This window comes from Clinocottus analis, unplaced genomic scaffold (genome assembly GCF_023055335.1).
Source record: "Clinocottus analis isolate CAN_PGR_092001 unplaced genomic scaffold, fCliAna1.0.p SCAF_13, whole genome shotgun sequence".
Lineage (NCBI taxonomy): Eukaryota > Metazoa > Chordata > Actinopteri > Perciformes > Cottidae > Clinocottus > Clinocottus analis.
Genome location: NW_027175854.1, coordinates 4,931,326 through 4,955,458, shown reverse-complemented (window position 1 = coordinate 4,955,458; position 24,133 = coordinate 4,931,326). Strand labels below are relative to the sequence as shown.

General features: G+C 39.6%; 4 protein-coding genes across 5 annotated transcripts in view; all 4 read right to left on the bottom strand.

The window, feature by feature from the left end:
* exd3 (exonuclease 3'-5' domain containing 3) overlaps positions 1-12,430 on the bottom strand; it is a 37,338-nt gene extending 24,908 nt beyond the window's left edge. For both annotated transcript variants that reach the window (XM_068574126.1, XM_068574127.1), the window contains exons 1-19: positions 12,319-12,430; positions 10,801-10,860; positions 7,552-7,616; positions 6,438-6,599; positions 5,663-5,848; positions 5,509-5,562; positions 5,217-5,356; positions 5,018-5,124; positions 4,852-4,925; positions 3,843-3,881; positions 3,555-3,721; positions 3,155-3,308; positions 2,836-3,034; positions 2,625-2,734; positions 1,880-2,063; positions 1,572-1,726; positions 853-1,071; positions 677-730; positions 430-561 (exon numbers count right to left, since the gene is read on the bottom strand). In XM_068574126.1, coding sequence (XP_068430227.1) covers positions 430-561; positions 677-730; positions 853-1,071; positions 1,572-1,726; positions 1,880-2,063; positions 2,625-2,734; positions 2,836-3,034; positions 3,155-3,308; positions 3,555-3,721; positions 3,843-3,881; positions 4,852-4,925; positions 5,018-5,124; positions 5,217-5,356; positions 5,509-5,562; positions 5,663-5,848; positions 6,438-6,599; positions 7,552-7,616; positions 10,801-10,828 — 2,229 coding nt within the window. In that variant the 5' untranslated portion in view covers positions 10,829-10,860; positions 12,319-12,430. The remainder of the gene's footprint in view (positions 1-429; positions 562-676; positions 731-852; positions 1,072-1,571; positions 1,727-1,879; positions 2,064-2,624; positions 2,735-2,835; positions 3,035-3,154; positions 3,309-3,554; positions 3,722-3,842; positions 3,882-4,851; positions 4,926-5,017; positions 5,125-5,216; positions 5,357-5,508; positions 5,563-5,662; positions 5,849-6,437; positions 6,600-7,551; positions 7,617-10,800; positions 10,861-12,318) is intronic.
* Positions 12,431-13,261: 831 nt separating this feature from the next.
* On the bottom strand, positions 13,262-17,546 carry LOC137784054 (protein AMBP-like). The gene is made up of 10 exons (XM_068574476.1): positions 17,427-17,546; positions 16,521-16,663; positions 15,717-15,793; positions 15,496-15,612; positions 15,188-15,289; positions 14,981-15,036; positions 14,402-14,486; positions 13,887-14,054; positions 13,520-13,693; positions 13,262-13,421 (listed from the first exon to the last, which is right to left on the bottom strand). Exons 1-10 carry the CDS (start codon positions 17,544-17,546, stop codon positions 13,396-13,398), a joined length of 1,068 nt encoding a protein of 355 aa, XP_068430577.1. The 3' UTR covers positions 13,262-13,395.
* A 1,099-nt stretch (positions 17,547-18,645) lies between these two features.
* LOC137783838 (protein AMBP-like) lies at positions 18,646-20,079 on the bottom strand. The gene is made up of 7 exons (XM_068574175.1): positions 19,960-20,079; positions 19,679-19,824; positions 19,515-19,591; positions 19,260-19,379; positions 19,082-19,183; positions 18,872-18,924; positions 18,646-18,756 (listed from the first exon to the last, which is right to left on the bottom strand). The coding sequence occupies exons 1-7, from the start codon at positions 20,077-20,079 to the stop codon at positions 18,646-18,648; spliced, it is 729 nt and encodes a 242-aa protein (XP_068430276.1).
* A 618-nt stretch (positions 20,080-20,697) lies between these two features.
* Positions 20,698-23,753, bottom strand: ptgdsa (prostaglandin D2 synthase a). Its single transcript, XM_068574677.1, has 7 exons — positions 23,591-23,753; positions 22,913-23,052; positions 22,695-22,771; positions 21,416-21,526; positions 21,228-21,329; positions 21,111-21,142; positions 20,698-21,019 (listed from the first exon to the last, which is right to left on the bottom strand). Exons 1-6 carry the CDS (start codon positions 23,684-23,686, stop codon positions 21,111-21,113), a joined length of 558 nt encoding a protein of 185 aa, XP_068430778.1. The 5' UTR covers positions 23,687-23,753; the 3' UTR covers positions 20,698-21,019.
* Positions 23,754-24,133: the final 380 nt, after the last annotated feature.

Sequence of the window (24,133 nt, the reverse complement as noted above, 5' to 3'; positions counted from 1 at the left end):
TTTTTAAAGCCTCTCTTCCCCATAACATATATTAATTTCTTCCCCTTTTTCTTAGTATTACACACAACATCACAACTTTTTTCCCAGATATCAGGAACTGAAAAAAACTCTGCAGTTTTTTAGAACCAAAGAAATATTGCTTAGTATTCATATTGCTTGTACTTCTCACTGATATAGGAACTCAAACCTTTTCCTCTTTTTTATTGAAAGCTCTTGTGTCTAAACAGCTGATGGCATAAAACGGAAATGGAGCTTGTGCTAAATAAAAATATTGTACATATGTAATGATTTGTTTTTGCCTGTTTTACTTTACTGGTGTTACTTAAAAAAGTAGTACAAAAAAAATTTGTAACAACTGAGATTTATATTCATTTTTTAAAATGAACTGTTCAATAAAAATACATTCAGAAGCAGCGTGAATTTTCTTACCTGGCAGCGGCTGAATATATCACTGGGAGTGAGCTGGACATTGAAGTGCCTGAGGACTCGCACAGCCTGGTCTCTGGCCTTTTCTGAACAGTCTAGGGACAGACAGCGACCCTCACCAACCTGGGACCGCAACTATGTGGGGAGACAGAAGTAACACATGTATACAAGCAAACAAGGAACATACGCACGCACTTGCAGCGTTTGTAGATTTGGGATCGTTCAAAGGTTCACATTACTTAGTACTTACACTTTGGAACGGTTGTCCACATGTGAGAATGAAGCGGCCTTCAGCTTGTGCTAACTGACACACAACAAGTACACATCAGAAATAAAAGGAATATGGTTATGTTGTTTAAGTTCTTATTGTACGTGTTTATTGTGTATAAAAGGTTTGTGTGTCTTCAGTTTAGACTGCAGACTAACCGTTGCTGCTTCTCTGTGATCATCAGTGTTCTCCAACATAAGCACATCAACACCTAAACAGCGCAGGTACCTCCCAAGTCCCTGAAGCATGTTGTCACACACCACCCGCAACTGCTGGGGGGCTATAGGGGGGGTGTCTTCTGAGGGCTTCTCGCCACACAGGAGGCCTTTCTCTGTGTTGGAGCTGGGGGGACTGACCCTTTGAGCCCCCTGACATTCCTAAATGGACAGAGACAATAATGTGATACTTAACTGATCCCCAAAGGGGATTTTCTTTTCACTTGCGCCACAGTGCAGGGAGGTCAAAGCACAGGGGGAGCCATACAACTGCACCCCTGGAGCTGATAGAAGCTGCTGAAGTGTCTCGGTCAAACACATATTGTCCCTCCCTGCAGGTTGGATGCTCAAACCCAAGTACTTTAGTTTTTTCAATATTTTATTGTGTAACATGAAAGCTCTAAACTCTTCGAATTGTTAAAATGTAATAGCACAATTTATATTAATTTAAAATTTAAAAAAAGGGTTGGATACAAATCATTGCAGTCCAAAATGATATCCCTGACAATGTTTAAAGGACAAGTCTAAATATTGGCCTCCTTGAAAATGTATTTATTTTACCACTGTAGACCTAAAGGCATTTGGTATCAATTAAAACCTCCCTAAGTATATTCCCTACCAATAACAGGAATTTTGTGGAGAAATATTATTTGACTCTTGACCTGTTTGCCATGGGCCTGTTTATCCTTCTGCTTCTTGGTTCCACGGTTCTCTGATTGGCTTGATGAGATGCTGCGCAGGTCAGCTGGTAGCCCAAAGTAAGCTGGGTTACTGGAGAGGGCAGAGTACACATCCAGCAAACAGTAGGCATCTGCCACTAGGAGGAGGTTAAGAAACAAGATAGAGAGGAAAAGGGGGTGAATTTATTGGTTTGCAGTTTGACAAAATAATCTGTGGTATTCTATATTGAAAAGAACTGCGACCATCTGTCTCCCTGTCATTGTCTGTGTGTGCATGCATAATATCTTACCTGCATATCTAATTTGGCTGATGCGGAGTGGCCGTTTTTCCCAGTTGGACATCTGCTCCGTCTTGTCGAGGGGCCTTCCCAGAACCTGTTGTACCAGTAGACTGAGGCCTTTCTCTGGAGAGTTCTTTCCTACCAGCACTTCTTGAGGTCCATTGTGAGTCCTATTGACCTTTCGCCGCTGGATCTGCAAAAGACATTATAGACATTAAATTGAGAATGAAATTGCATAGTTTAGTCATCGTCCCAAGATCCTGTCTTCATGGTTGCAATTAAAGCAAGTCTAATTATTTCAAAATATCTAAAACTTTTTACATTGTATGCAATACATATTTTTTACTTGTAAACAGTCTCACCCATTTTATGTTCTGTTGCAACATCCTGTTTCTACCACATTCCTTGTGATGTTCAAAAACATTTCTTGGATTCCTCACATCCTGCAACATGCATGCTACTCCAGCAGATGGTGAAGCAACTTCATCAGTTAAAGACCCATGTTGCCATTTCCACATTCCTGTCCACCACAGAGACTGCGAGCGTATAGCTACATATATCTCACAGACTACAGGGCACAGCTGCAGCATGTACCTGAGTTATGGCCATGCAATGAAACACAGACCCAAATGTTACAATCCTCATGTCCTGCAACCCTGGTTGACTAGGGACCAGAATCTTATCTTTTATCGCTAAAAGACCGACTGTAGGATTAAATTTAGAAGTAATTTGTATGAAGTTATGTGAATGTTACCTTTTGGTGCACATTAAGAAGATCAAGCATTGCCTCCATCTTCAATGGCTCTTCTAAAAGCTGATGCCAGGTGGCTATGAGACTCTTGAGATCCCCTGACATACCATAACCTAAGAGAGAAGAAAGGAGCAATGTTAGAGACAGAAGTATAAACAGAAATACATAATAAATAGATGAATTTGATTTAACCTTCGGCAAGTTCTCTTCTTACCCAGTTTAAGGATGTTTCTTTGAGAGAACAAGGTCTTGATGAAGTTAATAGTATCTGAGTGTTGACAGAATCCATTTGCACAAAGGTCTAATAAGAAAACCTGGTCCAACACGGCAAGCTGTATCAGGGCAACCTTCTGAGTTGAGATACAGCCAAACGTAGGCTGCCACTCCATGTCAACTCCTACGATACCACCATCCTAAGTTAAAGACAGTGATAGGCACAACAGGAGCAAAAAATAAATTTAAAAAAATAAATTGTTATCCACTGGGTATATCGATTTTCATAAAATGGATTACAATGATTTCGTTTTCTGTACCTTCAGGACAATGTTTCGACATTTCCGAAGAGCTTCCGGCGAGTTCACAAAATGAACCTTGTCTTTGGTGAGCGGCACCTGGTAGAAGTTCTGACAGTGAGACCGAGATGGTCTCCACTCCTCAGATTTTTCTGAACCAGTCGGACCTATCTGTCTGAGCAGAGGCGACAGGTATGTGTGTTTTTGCGGGTGTGCACATCAAAAGGAGACAAAAAAAAAAGAAAACGCAATATCAGCCAATGCAGAATGAAAGTGGATCAATGACATTAGAGATACAGAGAAAGACAACAGAGTGACTAGAAATGTGAAAGAAGAGAATGTAGCGAACAAAACTTGTGCGTAAAAACTCTGAGGCTGTTGCATAATAGGATGTGTTTATGCATAATCTGAATCAACGCACTGTAGCTCAGGTGGTAGACTCTGCTGTGTTTCCCATACGCCAAAGGGAAGTCGATTTTTGGGGATGTTGTATCTCAGTGACCACTGAGACGCTTTATCAAAGCCACAGTACTTCAGCAACATCTCCACCAAATTGATCTGCAGCTCAGAGTCATCAGCCACGACGTACTATAGATACATCATACACATACAAAAAAACTGACATAAAAATCACATAGAACACATCCTAAATATTTTCTGTACACTTATATACACACAGTACAGTACACACCTACAGTACAACACATACCTGTACATGGTCACTCCAGTTCTCATCTGTCATGCTTTTCTAAAATGAAAATTGAGTACAAAACACATATAAATAATCATGAATACATAATGGGTATTTGGAAAATCTGACTCCAATATTGTCTTTTCCATATTGGGACATTATTGAAATAAACAAACACCTTGCTCAACACATTTGACAGTGAGACTTCATTCATTAAATAATTGTTGATTACAGCAAAACTCTTGTTAAGTACCTGTAAAATGTATTTACTGGTAAAGTTAGTGAAGTAAATACATAATACTGTATTGTATTTGTTCTGTCAACCACAAATGTATGAAAACCTTTAATGCCAGCATCTGCTCATGTTTTCAGAAACAGTTCCTCTTTCACACCGTAAATTCACTTGTTTCCACTGAAATCTGTTACCAGCTTTTATTGGCTTAAATGGCAGAAAAAATACTTTTGACGAGTGATTAAAGTTGACATTTGTGTAATAAAACAGAAACACGAGATCTGAGTAGAAAAACATAACACTGTGAATAAATACTTTTAAGACAAAAAGTTTGCCCATTCTTTTTCTTTCCTTTTTATATTTAATAAAACTGAATAGACCTAATACAATAAATAACTATGCAATTCTCACTGTATTGATATTGAAATACAGCTTATCTTATTTTAAAATGGTTTTGTGGTAAAATAACTTCTGCAAATATTCATAGTGTATTTCATAGCACTCAAATGAACTGTCTATGCTTGTATTAGCCCTGAGATTTATATCTGAGGAAGTGTACTCCTTCTATGTATAAGTCTCCACTTTTCTTTCACCTACATTTTGTATTATCTAAGACATTCCACCCGCGATAAAGTATGAAAAAGTGTTTAAAAGGACACAAACCAATGAAGGACATCTGTCCTCGTGATTAATTAGCAGTAACTAAAAATGCATGTTCCTGACAAGAAGTCTGATTTATTACCTAATATATATTATGATGCTGAAATAAAAAATAAAGCCTGCTTCATTACTTGCCTCCACAAACCTCTTGTACATGAGGAAACGTAAAGAGTCCAATCTCCTCTTGTGCAGCGCGTTGGGACACAGACCTGAGTCAGAGAGACAAAATCCTGAAGTGTACACCCACAAATTAACCACTCCACTCCACTCCACTCCACTCCAGTCACGCCCATTCACACACCTTGGTCTATGTTGAATCTCTCCACAAGTCTGAAGACATGTTTGGTGAGAATTTTGGCCTGGATCTGGCTCATGCCATGTTTGGTTACAGAGAAGTGAGGGAACCGCCTGTGGAATACACACAAGCAGACACAACCATTTGAGTTCACTGCACACTGATGCTTACATGCATACTACAGGTTCCAAGATATGATCCATACTTGTATATGTCTTCCTCACGGAAGTAGGGGTGGCACCATGAGTCTAGCAGTGTGACCAGTTGTTGTTCTAGATCATTGTAGCCTGTGACAAAGGACTCTGCCATTGGCAACTGGTTTTGCAAGATCAGAGGTACACACATCTGCAATAGAAAAATGAAGATGAAAACTGGTTAGAGATTTTAGAGATTCCATTTTGAAAAGTCCCACCTCACATGTCTTAAGTATGCTTATGTATTCACTGGTTGTGAATAAAGGTTGCACAGACATGTCTGCAGAAAATATTTGGTCTTACCTCCTCCATATTCAGTTCTTTCTGCAACTTCAGCTTCATGCTGAGCACTGCCGCCTGTGGAAAACATAAAGTATAAATCAGTCCAGTGATGAATGTTTTCTTCTGAAATCTTTCTGGCATGTTTAATAATGTTAACATCGAAAAAGGGACTCACCTCCTTGTAGCAGTGGAGAGCATGCAACCGCATAACGCTCAATCGGAGAATGGCTGGATCCAGGGAATTGAGTTGGTAGATGTTAATGAGATTGTCTACAAAGTTGGTCTGGGTATCTGTCATTAAGCTCAGAGCTCGCTGCTGAAGTGCCAGTGCTTGGTGTTCTAAGAGTGAGTTCAGAGTCACCTGAGAAGAAATATATACATATATAAATAATATCTTGAAAAAAAAACAACTAGATAATAGAAAGAATAGCCTTGAACATAAAGCAATAAATTGTTGCTGACAGAATTCTGGAAAAAGTTACTCATGAGACTGGTGGCGACTCTGGCTCAGTGGTTAGCATGCCCGTCTTTCAATCAGAGGGTTAATGGACCGCTAGTCCTTGTTGTTGGGTCATTGAGCAAGACACTTAACCCCTAATTGCTCCTTGTTTCTGTGTCTACGGTGTATAGATCAAAAATGTAAGTCGCTTTGGATAAAAGCGTCAGCTAAATGAAATGTAATGTAACTTAGGAACTATTGTAGCTAATATTGCTGTTGTAGGAGGAAGTGGTTATATGTGTGTAGCCATGAAGGTGGATCATCGGGATCATGTTTTTGCCTCTTTGGAAGAGGCAAAAACCAAACTACTGAATACCAAACTACTGAAGCCAGTTAGACTTGTACTGTACACAGGCTGATGTGTCTAGAAATGCAGGTCTGACTGATGGAACTGCAACTCTGCGGTACATTTCTTTACTTTAAAAAGGTTTGGTTGATGAATGTCGTTTACCTGAGGACGTTCCTTCATCCATGTTAGGAATTCCAATAGGATGTGAAGGCCAAGGGTGTGGCTCCGACCTTTCTGTTTTCCTGGACAGCCCTCCAGGATTGTTAGCAAAGCCTCCAGAGGCTCGGACAGCTTTGAAAATCCCTGGAGGGCTGCCAAATGTAGCTATGGGAGAAAGGGGAGGTAGTAGTGTGAATTAAAACCAAAAAATACGAGAAGAGAAAGGTAAATGTATTAAATATCACAGCTTAATCATGTTTTTCATCTTGATTTTAGGTGGATGTATTTAAATCTGAACCATGTGCATCATTAATATTACAGCCACACGGTGTTCATTGACAATTACACGCAACCTTTGCAGCATGTCAAGCATGATTGTGTCCCTGATGTGTGTGCAAAACAAAGTTGTTTTAGTTCGGAACTAAAACGTGCTTGATTGACATTATTTAAATATAACGATTTATGTGAAAATTGTGAATTTATTAAAGAACATTTTAGTAATTATAGTCAGGGGAGTTACCATTTAAAATCATCAGTGACATATTTATGCAGAACCAACTGTGGAACAGAAATGTACTATAAATATGAATAGTACATGAGTCAAAGTTGTTGATAAAATTAGGTAAATGACAAGTTCATTTTTGGAATAGCCAAAACACAGTAGCCGGTGAAGACAAATGGCTAACTTCCCTCACTGCACGCCCAACAGACGCAGAGGCTTGTAAAGAATGCATACTCTGGCAATAGAAACTTCCGACACAAGAAAATAATATCTGTGTGAGAATGGCTTGCGATCAGTCTTAATTTGCAAAACAGATGTCATCCACTCAATATCCTCCTCACACAGATCTCAAGTTCATTCAGTGCAACGCAAATTCCTTCCTCCTACTGACAGACACTCTGGTTTCTCCATTAACACACACACACACACACACACACACACAAACACACAAACTAAACATGCTGGTATGCCATATCTCTCTCTTTCTCGTGTGTGTTCTTTACTGTGCAGGTGTTTCTTGCAGACACACACGTAATCCATCTCTCTACCTTGGTCAAGACACACACTCAAAATTGCATGTGTGGAATTGACACACGCTATGAAAGTGACCCTCACCGTCTGCAGATCTTTCCGGTTCCATAGCTCGAAGAGTTGGTCTCTTAGCACGGTAGGGTCAAGACCTGGGGGGATCACACACACGCACACACACAGATGAGGTGGGGTTTTACTCTGACCTTTGACCTCTATCAACCTGTCAAGGAATCAAGTATTTTTTTCTTCACCATATTAAGCACTTGATAGCTTTCTATTCAGATATTTTGAGCCTTAAAGTAAAGGGTTCTGATATGGGAAAATGAAACTTTTGCAAGATCCAAATCCTCTAGATCTAACCCTTAAGGCATTCTTAAATTATTTGCAGAGGGTATGCAAGTGGCACATTTTGCCAACAATTAAAAACTATTTAATTTCTATACTTGAACCTTCAATGCCAAGACATTCATGTTTTCCAGTTAACACTATAACCTGCCTGAACAATCATTGTTTAACTCTTCCATGCAATGTTGCCTGGCTATAATGGCTTTTACCTTGTAAATAAAAGTTTGGTTCCAGAAAAAAACACAATGCTGATTTGATTTGCTCATTATTACTGGTCATGTTAATAACAAGTAAAACCTTTTCTTGACATACCTAGTTTTGTGTCCAAGCTAAATCTTAGCTTACAGGTAATGTGATACACTGGAAATATTGTTTTTTAAAACAGGCATAGCTGAGTAGTCATAATGTCAAATATTATTTCTTTAACAGGCATAGCAGAGCAGCCATAATATCGGATTAACAGCTGAGGCTGGTTGGATAGGAGAGGAACCCGGCATTAGCTCTGCATTCCTGCTGAAGTTGCAGCCGAAATACTCAAGAGAAGACTCTCAGGGCAAATTTTTTGGAAAGCCATGGTGAGTAAAGAAGCCCAGAAACAAGAGGAGATGTAAGCATGCATCCACGTTTTGTGTCTATCTGCCTATGCGTGTGTTCCACTTGGACTTCCCAAAAGCTCCAGCTCTTTCTCTGTCGCTCATGCTGTGTGGGCTTTATCATACCTGCCTCCTACCTCCCTCCCTCCCTCCCTCTTCCCAGGGCTAGTTTTCCTGTTCTCCTCTCCCTCCCGGCAGCAGCCTCTCTCAATTTTGTCTCGGATTTCCCCAGGAAAGGGCTATGTGGTGGTCATGGTGTAAAAAATACAACCTTCCTGATGCATAGCCTGGGAAAGCAGACCAAAAGACCTCTCCCTCTCTCTGTGTTGGCCTCTTTCTTTACTGCCTCTCTTCTGGCTTGACCCTTTCGGTCTCTTTCATGTTGCCTCTTCAACAATAACTCTACCTGCCTAAGAATATTTTCTCTACATTTATCTTACAGCTACACCCTCTCTACTTCAACTTGTCAATTCAGTCACTATGCTTCTCTTTGATTTACCAACTTGATTTCACTCCCACGCTCATTATTTATCACTTGTTTCTGAATTTGGCCTCCTCCCTTGTTAGATTGGCTGGTCTTTGTGTGTCATTGTAAAAACGCACAGTGACTTGATAAATAGTCTCTTCTTTGCCAAAACCAGAATAATTTCCTCTGTCACTGAGTCTCAGCACTTTACATTTTGCACATTTATAAATGTTAGTTTCTGATTTGTGTCAACGCATTTCCTATATTCCGGACAATAAGTGCTTTTTTAAATAGTTTCTTCTTGATAAAAAATATATATTTCAAGGTCAAAGAAGTTGCTTGAGAAGTTGCTTTTCAATCCATCTTAATGGCTGTAATATCTGCTGTCATTTTGTAAAATATGCTTAGTTGTTGCATGGCAATGCAGCACAGGCTTTTAAAATCAACCTACTCTTCAATATCTCACCATGAGGCCGCAACTTTGACAGCAACATGACAGAACGCAATGGAAAACTGCCAACAGCATGGACGACTGGATATGTAGCAAATGGGCGAAGACATGCAAATACACTGCAACGGTTCCCTGAAAGGTCCTTTAATTTCAAGAATTTGAATAGCTACAGAGTTTCCTTTGCTTTTCTCTGTGGTTCTCCGATTATACACCCCACTCCAGCCCATTCATCCCACTGACGAACACGCGTATGTGCACAGGGACTCACACAAACAGCACAGCCCACTTCAGTCTCACTGTTTGTGTGAGGAGAGGTGAGGAGAGGAGGGGAATGTGGAGCATGCAGCTTCTTTCGAGTTTTGGCTGGTGGATGAATGACAGAGTTGAAGACTCCCCATTCATTGCAACATAATAACCTCCATCATCACCATATACAAATACACAGACACACACATACAGTACATGTACTCATCCACCTTTGGGAGGGTGATTGTTTGTTTTTTGGCATGAGATCCTTTGAAATATGAGAAACCACTGTATTTAAACTAAGTGGATTTTAATTCTCACATCCTTACAAAACCATAAAAATGTCACTTAAATTTCAGTAAAATTAGATAGAGATTAAATCCACAGGCAGGTCGAACCGCCTGTTGCCAGGCAGCTGCCAAAATAAAGGAAACACAAAGATCAAGTGTCTAAATGGGGCATTTGGTGTCACTACAGCCACCAGAACAGCTTCAGTGTGACTTGGCAGAGGTTGTGCATGTGGCTCAACTCCACTGGAAGGATGCCACAACATTCTTCTATAAGTACTTCTCTCCTTTTGTATTTTGTAGTAGGAGCTGAAAAAAAAACATTTCAACAGGTGCTATGACAGAATCTTGAAAGTGAAAAGAGTACAAGCACTTACAGAATTTGATGCTTGTTAAAGCAGTGTTTACATGTTAATTACCTCTCCAGAATTAACTAAAACTTCTCCAAATGTGGACTGGCACATACCTAGAGCCTGAAAATGAGTGACGCTGATATCATTGGACTTCCCAAGAGCCCCCTGTGTTAAGCCAACTAATGTTGCTAAGAAACGTATAGATGTAGTTACTGAGATGAGTCAAAGTCAGTAACGACACAGTGGCAACACATTTATACTTTAGAAAACTAAATTGAATCTATCAAAAGACCTTGGATTTGTTTCATAGTTAACTAAACTTTAAATTATGACATACATTATCCACAGGAGTGATAACACGGTAGTTTCAACACAACAACCAGCTTATCAAAATCATCAAACTGTCTGTCTGATATAAAAATGTACTTATTTTGTAAGTAAAATATAGTTTGGATAAAATGTATGTGAATACACTTGCCTTTTGAACACTGTATAAAAGCAATATTACTTTTGGTGTTTGTACACATATCAGTCCACACTTTCACTCTGCATTTAACTTTGTTTTAACCACCACCAAAACTGTGATACATACCCGCCGCCCCCGGAGTCATATGGTCCATTTCTGTCCACAGGATGGTGTGCTGCTGTCACTCTGTTGTGGAAGGCACAAAAACAACATTGCTACGAATAAGACCACCACATTTGGTCAAATATATTACTGTCATAACATGGAGAGGAAAGATAATTATATTAGCAAAATATGTATTCATGTACCATGAATGTATTATAAAGCAACTGTCCTAATCCGGTATGGCAGGACACAATATCCTACACACAACGTGTTAGTCCATGCATTTGCCCAAAGGTAATTTGGGCACCAACAACTTTGCAGAGTCTTGAATTATGTCAATGTACAATGGAAATACCCCAAAATCAGGGAAAACTGTTCAGCATCAAATGATTATGAACCAGTTTTGCTGATAATCACTCCAGCACACACACAGAGAAACCTTTGGGAACAGCAGACTGAGAAAGGGCAAGATACCAGCTGGCTACGAGACTTGATTTCAGGCTGAGGATGTTTTTTTAGGCCTGAAGTGTGGTTGTATATCCCCATCTGAATGCCTGCAGGCTTAACTCTCTGAAACCCAAGAATTGATTTCACTGATGGAGAACGCTCCCTCCTTTTTAAACTGCCTGTTTAACACCTCTGATCAATAAAATTATGGAGGTGCTTTTTTGTCGTCATTCTTTGGAGGATTTCATGAAAACGTTGCAAGTTGCAACAACTGGTCTGCAGACTTAAAAATATCACCACTTACTGTAAATGTTAACAACGGCAATAGATTATTGGGCATTGAAGATTAATGTCAATCAATTGTATAGCAAACTAATTGTATCTCATAACAGGATTTGATACAGTGCATTGAAAAGTCAATTAATCTGACAACAGTACATGAGAACATTCTGAAATAGTCAAACCAGCCTGTCTGGCACCAACAAAATATGCTTATCTATGACTAAATATTTTAAGAATGTAGTTGAAATGCTTGGAACATTGTTGGAATGAGTCCAATAGAAAAAGCTGGGTCAGTAAGATAAAGCCATGTTGTCGTTCTCGTTACAGTATTACTGTTTACTGATCTGAATGTTGCTTTGATGCAGCACTATTGGGGATAACCTATATTTAAAGGTAAAAGCAACTTCTTTCAGGGGATGGAGGAGGACAAGAACTAGATTGTGTTTTGCGTAAATTATCCTCTATCGCCACATAGTGGCAACACAACACATATCACTTCCCGGATGCTTGATTTCATGCTATGTGTTAGCAAACATGAGCTCGCCTGACACAAATAAATCACGCCAGCAGAGTACCGACACGTGTTGCTGCGTGTTGACCTCAGAATTGCTCGGCTGTTTCTGATTGTAAGCGCGAAACCAATGTCGCTAGGTTAGTTTAGCCAGGGACGTTATTCTGGTTAGCTCGTGACTGGCTAGCTCGAGCCTCAGTAGCTCTCCAACACACAGCCGACTTTATTTTGAACTGTGTTGACAAGCGAATTCCTATTGAATTACGCAAATCAAACACTATCCATACGAATGAACTCACCATGTGTTACTTTCTCCCAGTTTACAGGCTATCGTCAGGTAGACTACAATTACGTTACCTTAGCTAGTTTATGGGTAACAGAAGGGTAATTTAGGTGTGTGCTTTTTGCCCTGCAAAAGCGTTTGCAGGAAGATCTGGGCTCTCAGACTGAACGCAAACAAGGATTTATTCTCAAGGATTTACAGCCAATGACCACTGAAATATGTCATACTCAAACAGTAAACCTTGATATTTACACTTTCAGAAATTTGTTGGATGGAGTTCATCAGTAGCAGTAAACACGGTGTAGGTAAAGCTCCCTGTAATTCAGTACTGAGGGAAAATAAATCCCTCTATTATTTGGTTTTCTTTGGAGGCTGTCATGGAGACGAGAAGTGCACTACTGCCGACTGCTGGACTATGAAGACGGAGCACACAAGTTGTATTTCCTTTTTTTTTTCTTCCACATATAAAGTTTTTACAACTTTTTTACGATTTTAAAATCAAGAACCACAGTCATTATTTGCTTTTTTCCGTCAACGAGTGGTCACAGTGATTTGATAATGTGTATCATTTCTGAAGAGTGTGAGAGAATACAAATGTGCATTACGTGTGATACATTGTGTATATTTCCCTCCTCACCTTCAGTATAAGATTGCTGCATGCACTCTGTGATAAATTAGCAGTTTTAATATAAGTATCCATGTCTATATCTAAGATCAGAGCATGTTAACTTTAATGACCGTCCATTCGTCTTTGCTAAAAAACCTGTGAGGTCATGGCTGTACAATAGTCTACTTGTACATGTGATGATACAACTGATATATTGTAGCTGAAAAGGGAGAATGTCCAGGTTTTGGTAATTTCTGTATCTATTTAGGGTTGCCAGGAAGCAACTGCACCAGAAGAACCGAATGGGTTAATAACAGTAACAAAAAAGAAACACAAGCCAAACAGAGTCAAGACTTGTTTTATTAGTTGTGATCTGTTGTGATATGATGTCACATAAGTGCTCGACAGAATCATGCTTCTCTAATGTTTCTCTAATGTTTCTCTGTATGATAAGTTCAGATGGCCTGCAATGTTTCCTCATCTCACTCAGTTTGCCTTCAGGAGTTCTCCATCTGGAAATGGGTGAAAATACACAACATGTTTTTATCTTATGCTGGTGGAGATGTGGTGTGTTTTTTTTGTGGGTTTTATATTTCCTGCAAAAACTCACCATCATTCATTACCCCGCAGTACTCGTCACACTCTGCTTTTTTGTAGAACTTGTTGGCGTTGCCCTGGCAGAAGCCTTGTTTGTAAGGCACGCACAGACCGACGGAGGAGTCAAAGGCCCAGATGGGTGGCTGGCCTGTGCAGGGTTGGGCCACCATGGGCAGACGGCACACAGCTGGGGAGACGACACATATTTGCATGTATTCAAAGAGTTTTCTTTTTTGTTTTACAGTTAACCAGTGAGAGTAAAAATGATAAAATGTATAAAAAAAAAATAAAATAAAAAAAACAACTGCACTGACAGAATAATCTGGCATTGGGCAACATACTGATGCTGCATGCATTGCACAATTCTCTCCATTCCTCACCCTCAGTGCGACATCTCTGCAGACAGTCTCTCTCATTGTCAAATTTGTTCTGGTTGCCCATACACCCTCCGTAATTGAAGAGTTCACAGCTCATTGAGGAGGAGTTGTAGTAGTAACGCTGGAACATCCCAAAACAGGGTCCTGTATCTGGTGCTGCGTTACAGGACTCTAGAGAGAGAGAGAGAGAGAGAGAGAGAGAGAGAGAGAGAGAGAGAGAGAGAGAGAGAGAGAGAGAGAGAGAGAGAGAGAGAGAGAGAGAGAGAGAGAGAGAGAGAGAGAGAGAGAGAGAGAGAGAGAGAGAGAGAGAGAGAGAGAGAGAGAGAGAGAGAGAGAGAGAGAGAGAGAGAGAGAGAGAGAGAGAGAGAGAGAGAGAGAGAGAGAGAGAGAGAAAGGATGTATACCATTAGTTGGAGCATCAGACTCAGAATCTTACATTAAACATACATACATTGGTATATCTGTGCTATGCTATGAAAGTAAAAACAGCATAAGTCAATACTCAGCAGATCACTTACCAGTTACATTGAAAAGAACGAGAGAGTCACCAGAACCCTCATCGTCTTCAGTCACCAAAGAAGGCACCAGGTTTCTCTTCATCCGCTGTACCACCAACAGACTCAGTTAGAGATACAAAGACACCTGAACCCTAAATATTCCACTTAAATGTGTTTAAAAATCTTTTGAGAGAGCTGCACAACTCAGAACTACATTATACATGTAGCATTTAGAATAGTAACATTATAGATGTCTTAAAAAAGCAACAACATGAAAAGCACTCTCCACATTGAGGCACTCTGAAAGGAACACTTTTTACTCTGAGCACTAGTATTTATTACTTGCAGAATGTGTAGATTCTGGTGTGAATACATATGTAGTTTTACTTGTTACTCCCAACCCACAGCATTGACTCAAAAATGTAGCACCCACCCTAAGGTTCCCCTATCAGGTCACACTGCTTGCTATGTCAGTATTGTTACCATTGCTGCACAGTTAGCATCTATAGCTGCTGGCTCAGCCACTGCCATGTTGATAGCAGTGTGAAAGCAATCCCTCACTCATAGTTTGTTCTGAATTCTCTACAATAGCTTCATTACCTGAGGCTCAGGCTGAACTGACGGCTCTGCTACCACCTCTCCAGGAACACAGTCTCCTGCAAAGATTATAAATTAAAACACATCATAGATACCCATGCATATTATTTTCGTTTTATTGTGCTTACGTTTTATATTTCTATGCCGCAAAAATAATTTTCATGTTTCCCAAACAGACAAACGACATGTGTGTGATAATCTCTGGTGTACCTTTATCCTGCTTAATGATAACAGTGTCATCACTCATTCCCTGTTGTCTGACCAGTGTTTTGAAGTCATCCAGCACAGTGTCTCTCACAGCCATAGTTCGACCTGAAGAGAAGAAGTAATTCAGATGAATGTTTGAATAAAATGTATTCATGTCCAAGTGGTCTATAAAATAAGATAAGATATAACAATCCTTTATATATATACAGACAGAATAAAAAGTATTAACATAACATACAAGATGTGGGTACATGAGGTACAAACAAATGTAATCTAATACATGAGATGTTAGAAGGAGAGCGTCCACTCACTATAAAGCTTTATGGAGGTGCTCTTCTCGCCCGATGTTTTCTCTTTGCTCGTCATCACTATCGCATACTCATCGTAGTTTGTGTGAACCACGTAGGCGTCCACGTCTGCGTCCCACTCTGTGGAAAGGACAGAGGAGGTCATTATATCTGTAAACATGTATTGGACAAAATAAACTGAACAGAGAGCTGTATTACTGCGGGTTAAACAGAGGGAGACGTACTTTTGAGATGGTAGCTGAATCGTCCTGGTGTGGTGGTCAACTCATAGTCCATAGTGACCTCCTTGCACGATCCTTGTCTGCACATATATAAAATATAAGACATGTATTGATTATATTGGATGTGTATACTAGACAATATAGGCACTGTCATCTTTACGTTTGACCAATGTTGGAAGAATAGTCACAATTTTGAATTAAGTAAAAGTAGCACCACCACAATGTTGACATTCTCTGTTACAAGTAAATGTTCTGCATTCAAAATGTTACTCATGTAAAATTACAGAAGTACTGCAAATAAAAGTTCTCAGAATGCAGAATGTCTCTTTCCAGAATAATATCTATATCATTCTAATTCTACTGCATAAGTTTCATTAATGTTGTGGGGCTAATCTGAACCATGTTACATAATATCCAGTAGCCAATCTGTAATAAGTTATCATCCTTTATTAAGTAACTATAACTAAAACTGACAAATAAAAACAGTGAAGTTGAATACGACAAAACTATACTTGAGTACTTTAGTTAATTTCCACTATTGGATTTTGCACTTTGGATAGTACTGAGATATTGTTGGATCAAAACACTGCCAGAATTAGTCAATGTGTGTTTAGTATGTGTTACATAATATGTGTCTTTGTTTTTACAAGCGTTTTTTCAAACATTTTATAAGGACACATTTTTTTATAGAGTTTTAGAAAGTTCAAACTGTGTTAAAAAAAAAAAGGTTTGCACAAGTCTGTTGGTGTGTCAGTGTGTGTTTGTGTGTTAGTGTGTAAATGTGAGATGTATGCACTTCCTACAAACCTCAGCATTCGTCGAGTCGCCTTGAGTTGGCCTTCAGTGGTGCCGATCTGCAGAACTAGTGTACCAATGGCTGCATCTCCCTTTCTACGTTGCACATCAGGACATGTGCTTGCCATAGCAACATCATGCCATGTTCCCAAAAACTGAGAAAAAAACCCCCATAGAAATAGGTACTGTAATGTGTTAATGGTAATATTTCACCATAGACGTAAAGCTCATTAGAATACATCTCACAATAACATTTAACTTCAGTATACAATATCTCCCTCCACACAGCTTTTGTAACACGTACTCATGTGTGCTTAATAACTTATACTTGACTTTTCCTTGATGCAACTGAAACTGTCGTCTCGAGCTCAAACTCACTCAATATATTGGGATTTACGTTTTTAGCAAACATATGTTGCGGTGGTTTACCTTTGCTTTTGACGTATCACAAATTAGCTAATAGTTAGTCTATTGAGGGTGATGTAAAAAAACAAAAACAAACAGGGCTATCGCCCAAGAGACTGCTGTTTGTGTTCTGTTTAAATCACATACTTGTGTTGCTTTTTAGTTTAGGTAAATTTCAACTTCGTAGTAATTTTAAGCCAAACCCTAGGGTTTTTCACTAAAGCGGAATTTTGTTTTGTTTAGAGTAACAATGTTCAGCATGTATTTCAAACTGTTTAAAAACTGACTGTAATCCAGGAGAAAATACATGTGTATATATATATTAATGGAAAATTAATATTGTAGGACACAGGGTTGGCTTGACAGATGTTAAAAGATTTAATCCCCAAAATATTAAATAGATGTTATTAATGTAACGGATGGAAAAAAAGAGCACATACTGCGCGTGAGCCTTTTATCTCTTGTACTGAATGTATGAGTTTAAAACAACACATGCAAGTTTGTAGCGCTCACCTGGGCCAGATCAAAGTTCTCCTGCGTGGGGTAGAGAGGCTCTGGGAGAACAGGGACCCCCTGAAGGGTCCCAGACCACCCCAGGACCAGCAGCGAAACCAGAATCATTGCTTCCTGCATCCTATCAGTCTATCCAACTCGTCTGTGAGGACTGATGACCGAATCACTGAATCCCAGGAAAAGTGTCTCCTCCTCAACTCTTCAACTGGAGAAGGTCATTGACCTCTGTGTTGTGTGCAGTGCACTCGCTCCCACAGCCAAGCAGAAAGCAAACAAGCGAAAGAGCAAAGTGTTGCTCTCTTTGTCTCACTTTGCGCTCTGACCTTCCTGGGCTGCTGACCAGGTACACATTGGACCTTGAATTGTTTTTTGCAACATCAATAAATCAATACATGCCACTAATGAGTAACATGATATTGCATGTATGTGTTTTATTCAGGTACTTTTTTTAGAAGAAAGAACAATTCTCTCAAATACTATAAGCACATCACATTTTACAATGCTGTTGTATGACTGGACAAATCCTGTTCACATTTTACACGTAGTAATACCCTGGAGAAGAATTGCATTCTTTTACTATAGGCCTCAGATATTGCTTATATCTATATAAATATATATATATATATATATATATATATATATATATATATATATATATATATATATATATATATATATATATATATATATTTATCATGATGAAATTTGAATTCTCACAAGTTCAATTTGCGTACTAAACATTTTATTTATGCCAATCATATCGTAGTTTATGGCATATGTGCTGTATCATATGGTTTGTGTGATGATGATCCTCCTCTTCCGTTAATCCACATGATCTGTAATCAGTAAGCAAGCATTTAATATTATGCTAAAACTGGACAGAAATACAATGAACGTCATGATTGTTTTTCAACACAGTTGTATCTTTTGGAGTGTGTGAGAATGTGATATTCAAAAGTATTGTTGAAAAGCCTGCTGTAGTTTTATTTTCAACATTGCTCTCCCCCCATCTCTATATTTACAAATGAAGACCAAAAATACAGAAAGGATTCAATGTCAGTGACTGGGAACAAAAACATATACAATACAAAGCATTAATATAGCAGCAAACAACTATTTGCAAAGATATAGTTTGTACTGTTAGCACTGTGAGAAGCTCAGGCGTCACCATGTTGAGAGCCATAGAGAGACAATTGAAATGCTCCCAATCTCGTATCATTTAAACAGTGAGTTGCTTGGCTTCACCTGGTAGACCATTACCAGCGTGCTCCTCTTGTGCAGGAACCACAGGTGTCACCGGATTAGTTTTCCACCTCTTGGGAAGAAGATTCTGGATGATACACATGCATGGTAACCACAACCAGTGGCTGATTCATACAAATCTAGATCTGTGGTTTCAGTATGCAAATGTCATTTCAGCACGTCACTGTGTAAAAAGCACGTACCTGAGGCTGAGCAGTGACGGGCTGTGTCACTCGCTCACCTGGAACACACACTCCTGCAAGACAGTAAGTTGGAGAGACTGGTTTTCTGTCATTCATAGAGACAATATGTGTCTTTTGTGTGACTGAAATGTCCTACAATAGTAAATGTAATTCATGTTTCAAACTTTGAGGAGGGCTTTAGTTAGACCTGGTATATCAGTAGTGTGTCACCTTTGTCCTGATTCATGATGATAGCGTCATCCCTGCCACCATGTTGTCTCACCAGCGTTTTGAAGTCCTCCAGCACAGCAGCCCTCACACTCATACTTCGACCTAAAGATGACACCATTACACAAACTGATCCGCATATTGAATGAAAATCAATTTCATAGAGGCAATTGTCACTCACTATAAAGCTTGAAAGAGGTGGTTTTATTTCCTGATGGTTTCTCTACGCTCAGCAGAAGGATCATTGCGTACTCATCGTAGTTGGAATGAACCACGAAGGAATCAACATCAGCCTCAAACCCTGCAGAATGGACAGTGTTCACAATGCTTTGCATGACAGATTTGGTTTAGTATTACATTGTTTATGTCATGTGAAAGGAATAGACCGAACATAGTAAGAGCTTCTTTTTTTAAAGGATGGGGAGAGAAAACATACTTGCAATATGATGGAAGAATCGTCCCGGAGTGCTGGTCAAATCATAATCTGTGGACATCTGCTGACATGAGCCATTCCTATATGCAGGCAAACATGCATACACACAGCACTGGTTAGACTGAATGGTAGCATCTTAAAACTTCTAGAACGCCTGTAAATCTAACCTGAAACTTGTGGCTGTCATTGTGAAGTTGTCATCAGAGGCCACATGTTGCAGCTTCAGCGCAACAATGATGGGGTTTCCCCTCTTGCGCTGCATGTAGTGAGGACAAGTAGAAACCACTGCTACCTCATACCACTTCCCCATGAACTGCAGGGGACACAGACATATTTACTCTCCAGCAAAGCATTGAACAAGACAACAAATATGCAAGGGGGAAATATGGCAACAGAATTTCTTTCGTTCATGAATGAAACAATAAAATCTGTATTTACGCCGCCTCACCTGGGCCAGATCAAAGTTCTCCTGTGTGAGGTTGAAAGGTTCCTGGAGCACAGGGATTGTGTGCACGATCCAGGCCGACCCCAGAACAAGCAGAGACACCACACGCACCCCTCTCTGCATCCTGTCAGGCCTTCTGGAGCAGACTGACCCTCTGTGTGTTTGGGTTTTGTAAATCCATTCCAACAACAAATGGATTTGTAAATCCATTCCGAGAAACACAAAACAAGCTCGAAGTTCACATGATCTTTTTATCCCGCCTTTGCATGTTTTTGCCCGAGTGTGTGCAATCCAGTCATTGGACTTCAGAATTTGAAGCTTAAACAAACAACCGATCAATACATTTTAGAATTTAACAGCTGGTAATTACTGGGAAAAAAGACTGGTTGCTGCCTCCCACAATGTCTCTATTGAAAGTCAATTATTTCCTGATTCTACACAAAGTGGCTCCGACCTGATTCCTCACACACAGTGTCCTGATTGTCGTATGTGCTGCGTGATAGCTGCTGTGTGATATGAGGTGACGGCTTTATAAAAATAGCTGGTTTAGAAAACTTTGGGTCACAGTAGAAAGATACTAACAATCATGTGTAGTACCTGCCCCCTGGTGTTCAGAAGGAAACTACACTTCATCATGGAAGCACACACTGGATTACACACACACACACACACACACACACACACACACACACACACACACACACACACACACACACACACACACACACACACACACACAGAGGTTAATATGTTTTTTTTATTTTACTATGTCAATACTGTGAAACAGCACATCTGATTACATTCAGGTGGTGAACATTAAATTAAAAAAAACATGTAGTTAGTTAAATAGCCTGAGGTAAATATTGTTTAATTAACTATGAATAATGGAAAATAATGTAAAACACTACATAACAGAGAATGACAAATGCATTTCATCAGCAATATTTGTTATTTCTAATTTTGTTAGCCTCAGTGATGATGTTTGCTGATGGAAAGTTAAATGCTGGAAAAAGTGAACCGGCAGCACGTCAGGAATTGCATGACACCATCATCTTCAGAGAACCTACAAGGAGATGCGCATACTCATTTACACTGAAGATGTGAAGTCACTCAAAATGTTAATATTTTAAAATACAATTTGGAAAAAGACTCACCTAACGCCCAGATCTTGATGGTGGGCAATTTTCTGTTGGCCAGAAAACATATAGGACAACTTCAGTGTCATTTAACGCTTCTGTGTGTGCACGGCATATGTGCTCCCTCTACTTTACCTGCTGGAGGAGGAGTCAGAATAGAGTCTCTGGGGAAACCTTGGGACAAGGCAAAGGCTTTAAACTTCCCAATTATACCGCTTGAGACCGTTTGAGTACGACCTGCAAACAAGAATAAAAACACATGTTGTGAGTGCGGTCTCTGCACGCTAACATGGATGTGATGTAAAAATGCATGTGTGTCTCACCATAAAGCGCAACTTGTGTGTACTCTCTGTTAAAAACCTTGTTTTTGAGAACGACGGCGTAATCGGTATAGTTTGTGTCCACCACGGTGATGTCCTTCACGATGTTGTGGCCTGACAGAAAATACAAAGACTTCCTGTCACTCAATATTAAATAGTAACTAAACCAGAGAAATGTGAGGATGAATGGAAATCCACGTGAATGACACTGTAACACACTTTGTAAAATATTTAATAATATCTGAAAAGTAAAATAACCTATTCAGAGAAGTAGTTATATCTATATGAATTAGATCAAACTGGATGTCATATACTAAGGGCAACCATATTCAAATATTCTGTTTATAAATGAAATAATAATAAAACATTTAATACGATATTCTAATACAGTATATGTCCTGCAGTATGTCAAAATAATAATAATACTATTAAAATAAATATAAATACATAAATTTAAGATGAGCATGTATTTAGAATATATATATGTATATATATATATATATATATATATATATATATATATATATATATATATATATATATATATATATATATATATATATATATATATAAATCAAATTTACTGTACAAATGCAGGATTTACTATTATGTGAATAGATGTCCATAAAGTCAGATATAACACAAATGAAAAACAGTCAACAATTGTAATACATTTTATCTGTAAAATAACAAATTATATTTCTGCTTTGCTTTTATTTCATTTCTTACGTTCTATAATATAAACACATTTTTTGGGGGGACACAGTACTACAGCAGTTCTGGTCACATGTTCCATACGTCCTTTAATTAAATCATATATGTCCACCACCTCTCTCTCGCAGTAAGCGGTCCATATAAACATTTGTGGCTCATTCAGTCTGCATACAACCACTCGGAGCTCTGCATCCTCGCTGCTACACGGCTTCCTACTTCCACACACGTGTGATTTATAAACTCAGATGAAATATGATCGCCAGGTTTGATCATTTATTCAAGAGCATCACATTACAGAGACACACCACTAAAGTAAAATGTGTATTGACTGAAATGTTAGTCACATGTCATGCCTGGGCACCGAGGCTTTTATCTGTGTGCTTGTTGTAGTTGTTTGCTCAATACTGTTGCAAATCCAGAATCCAATTTGTCCTCCTGCTGCGGGCATTTACTGAGTACTCGGCAAATATTTACATTGTAATTGAGCAAAGTCACAGAGCTTACTAAAAAATCCTTTCTCTAACCTCTTGTCAGGGCGATAATAGAGATTCGAACGGAGCAGACTTACGCGTGCTGAAGTAGGTGAACTGTCCAGACACGCTGGTCTTCTCATAGTTGTACACCTTCCTCTGACAACCAAAAGGTCTGAAGCACACAGGGGACACACAGTCTTTATCTCTCCTAAACATATCTCAGTTTCCTCTCTTCTTTGAACAGCACATGCACTTTTTGGCCATCCATTTACACAAACATGTACTGAACTATGTCACGCGCAGACACACTCACGTGGCGTCCCACATCGTGAGGTTAACGTTGCTGTTTGGCAGTACTGTGACGATGCCCATGGAGGCCTTCACTTTGTCTCTGAAGGGGGCAAAGCTTGGAGAGTCATAGGCCAGGCCCACCCGGTACCACCTCCCTGCAAACTACACACACACACACACACACACACGCGCACACACACACACACACACACACACACACACACACACACACACACACACACACACATGTAAGTGTAAGTAAAGATCTTTCTGTTAATTTCACTCTCTGACTTAAGTTTACATTAAAACTCATGAGAATGGCAAGTAACGAACCTCTTGATAAATATGGAACAATCACACAAAGGATCTTTAAAATGCTTCTGGGAGAAATCCAGTATACAAATCAAGAGGCTATTTCTGATGATGTGTCAGGCTGACGTCTCTCAACCTCTTGTGTGTGAGGTAACCAGGAACATGAGTCACACATTTAATAATCACGACAATTTCAGCTGAGGGCGAGTAACCGGGTAGCTGATCTCAAAGGGACACGGACACACACACACGGACACACTAACACAGTGTTTCCTTATCAATGGAGTCTGTGGATGAGCAACAAACAGTGCCATCAGAACTTGAAACTGATTCAAACACATTAATGCATTAAAAAAAAACACGCTGGACGCGTGTGTGCCTGACTCACCAGCCGCAGGTTGAAATCTCTCTGCGGCTTCACGTCTGCGTCCACCATCATTGCGCACAACATCACCATGACAACAGCGGCCTCAGTGGTCCTCATGGCGGCGAGCAGAAAGTAAGCGGCGAGGTGGATGGGCTGAAAGTTTGAGAGAGGGTATCTGACCCGAGTCGAGAGAGAACTGGAGGCAGTCAAACAGACAGGTACAGAGTGGCAAAGCCTGTGGCAATGTTTGCTTTTCTCCTGATCCACCCACCTGCTTGTCAGCCAATCATGGCTGGAGATCAGATACAGTGGCCAAGTGTTGAGGATGTGTGGTTCCAAAACAACCCCGACTTAGATTTCACTTCCTGTAGGTGCAGCAATATCGCATGCTTGTGGTCTCTCAAAATCAGCTGAAGCTCATGTGCTGCCCTCACAAGCACAGACACACTGGTGTGCCACAAAAACAGATAAAAGAGGAAACTTAGAGGGATCAGTAATCTAGAGCTCCGGCACTGGTGGAAAATGTCTGCAAATCATTTACTGAAGTAAAAGCATGACGCACTA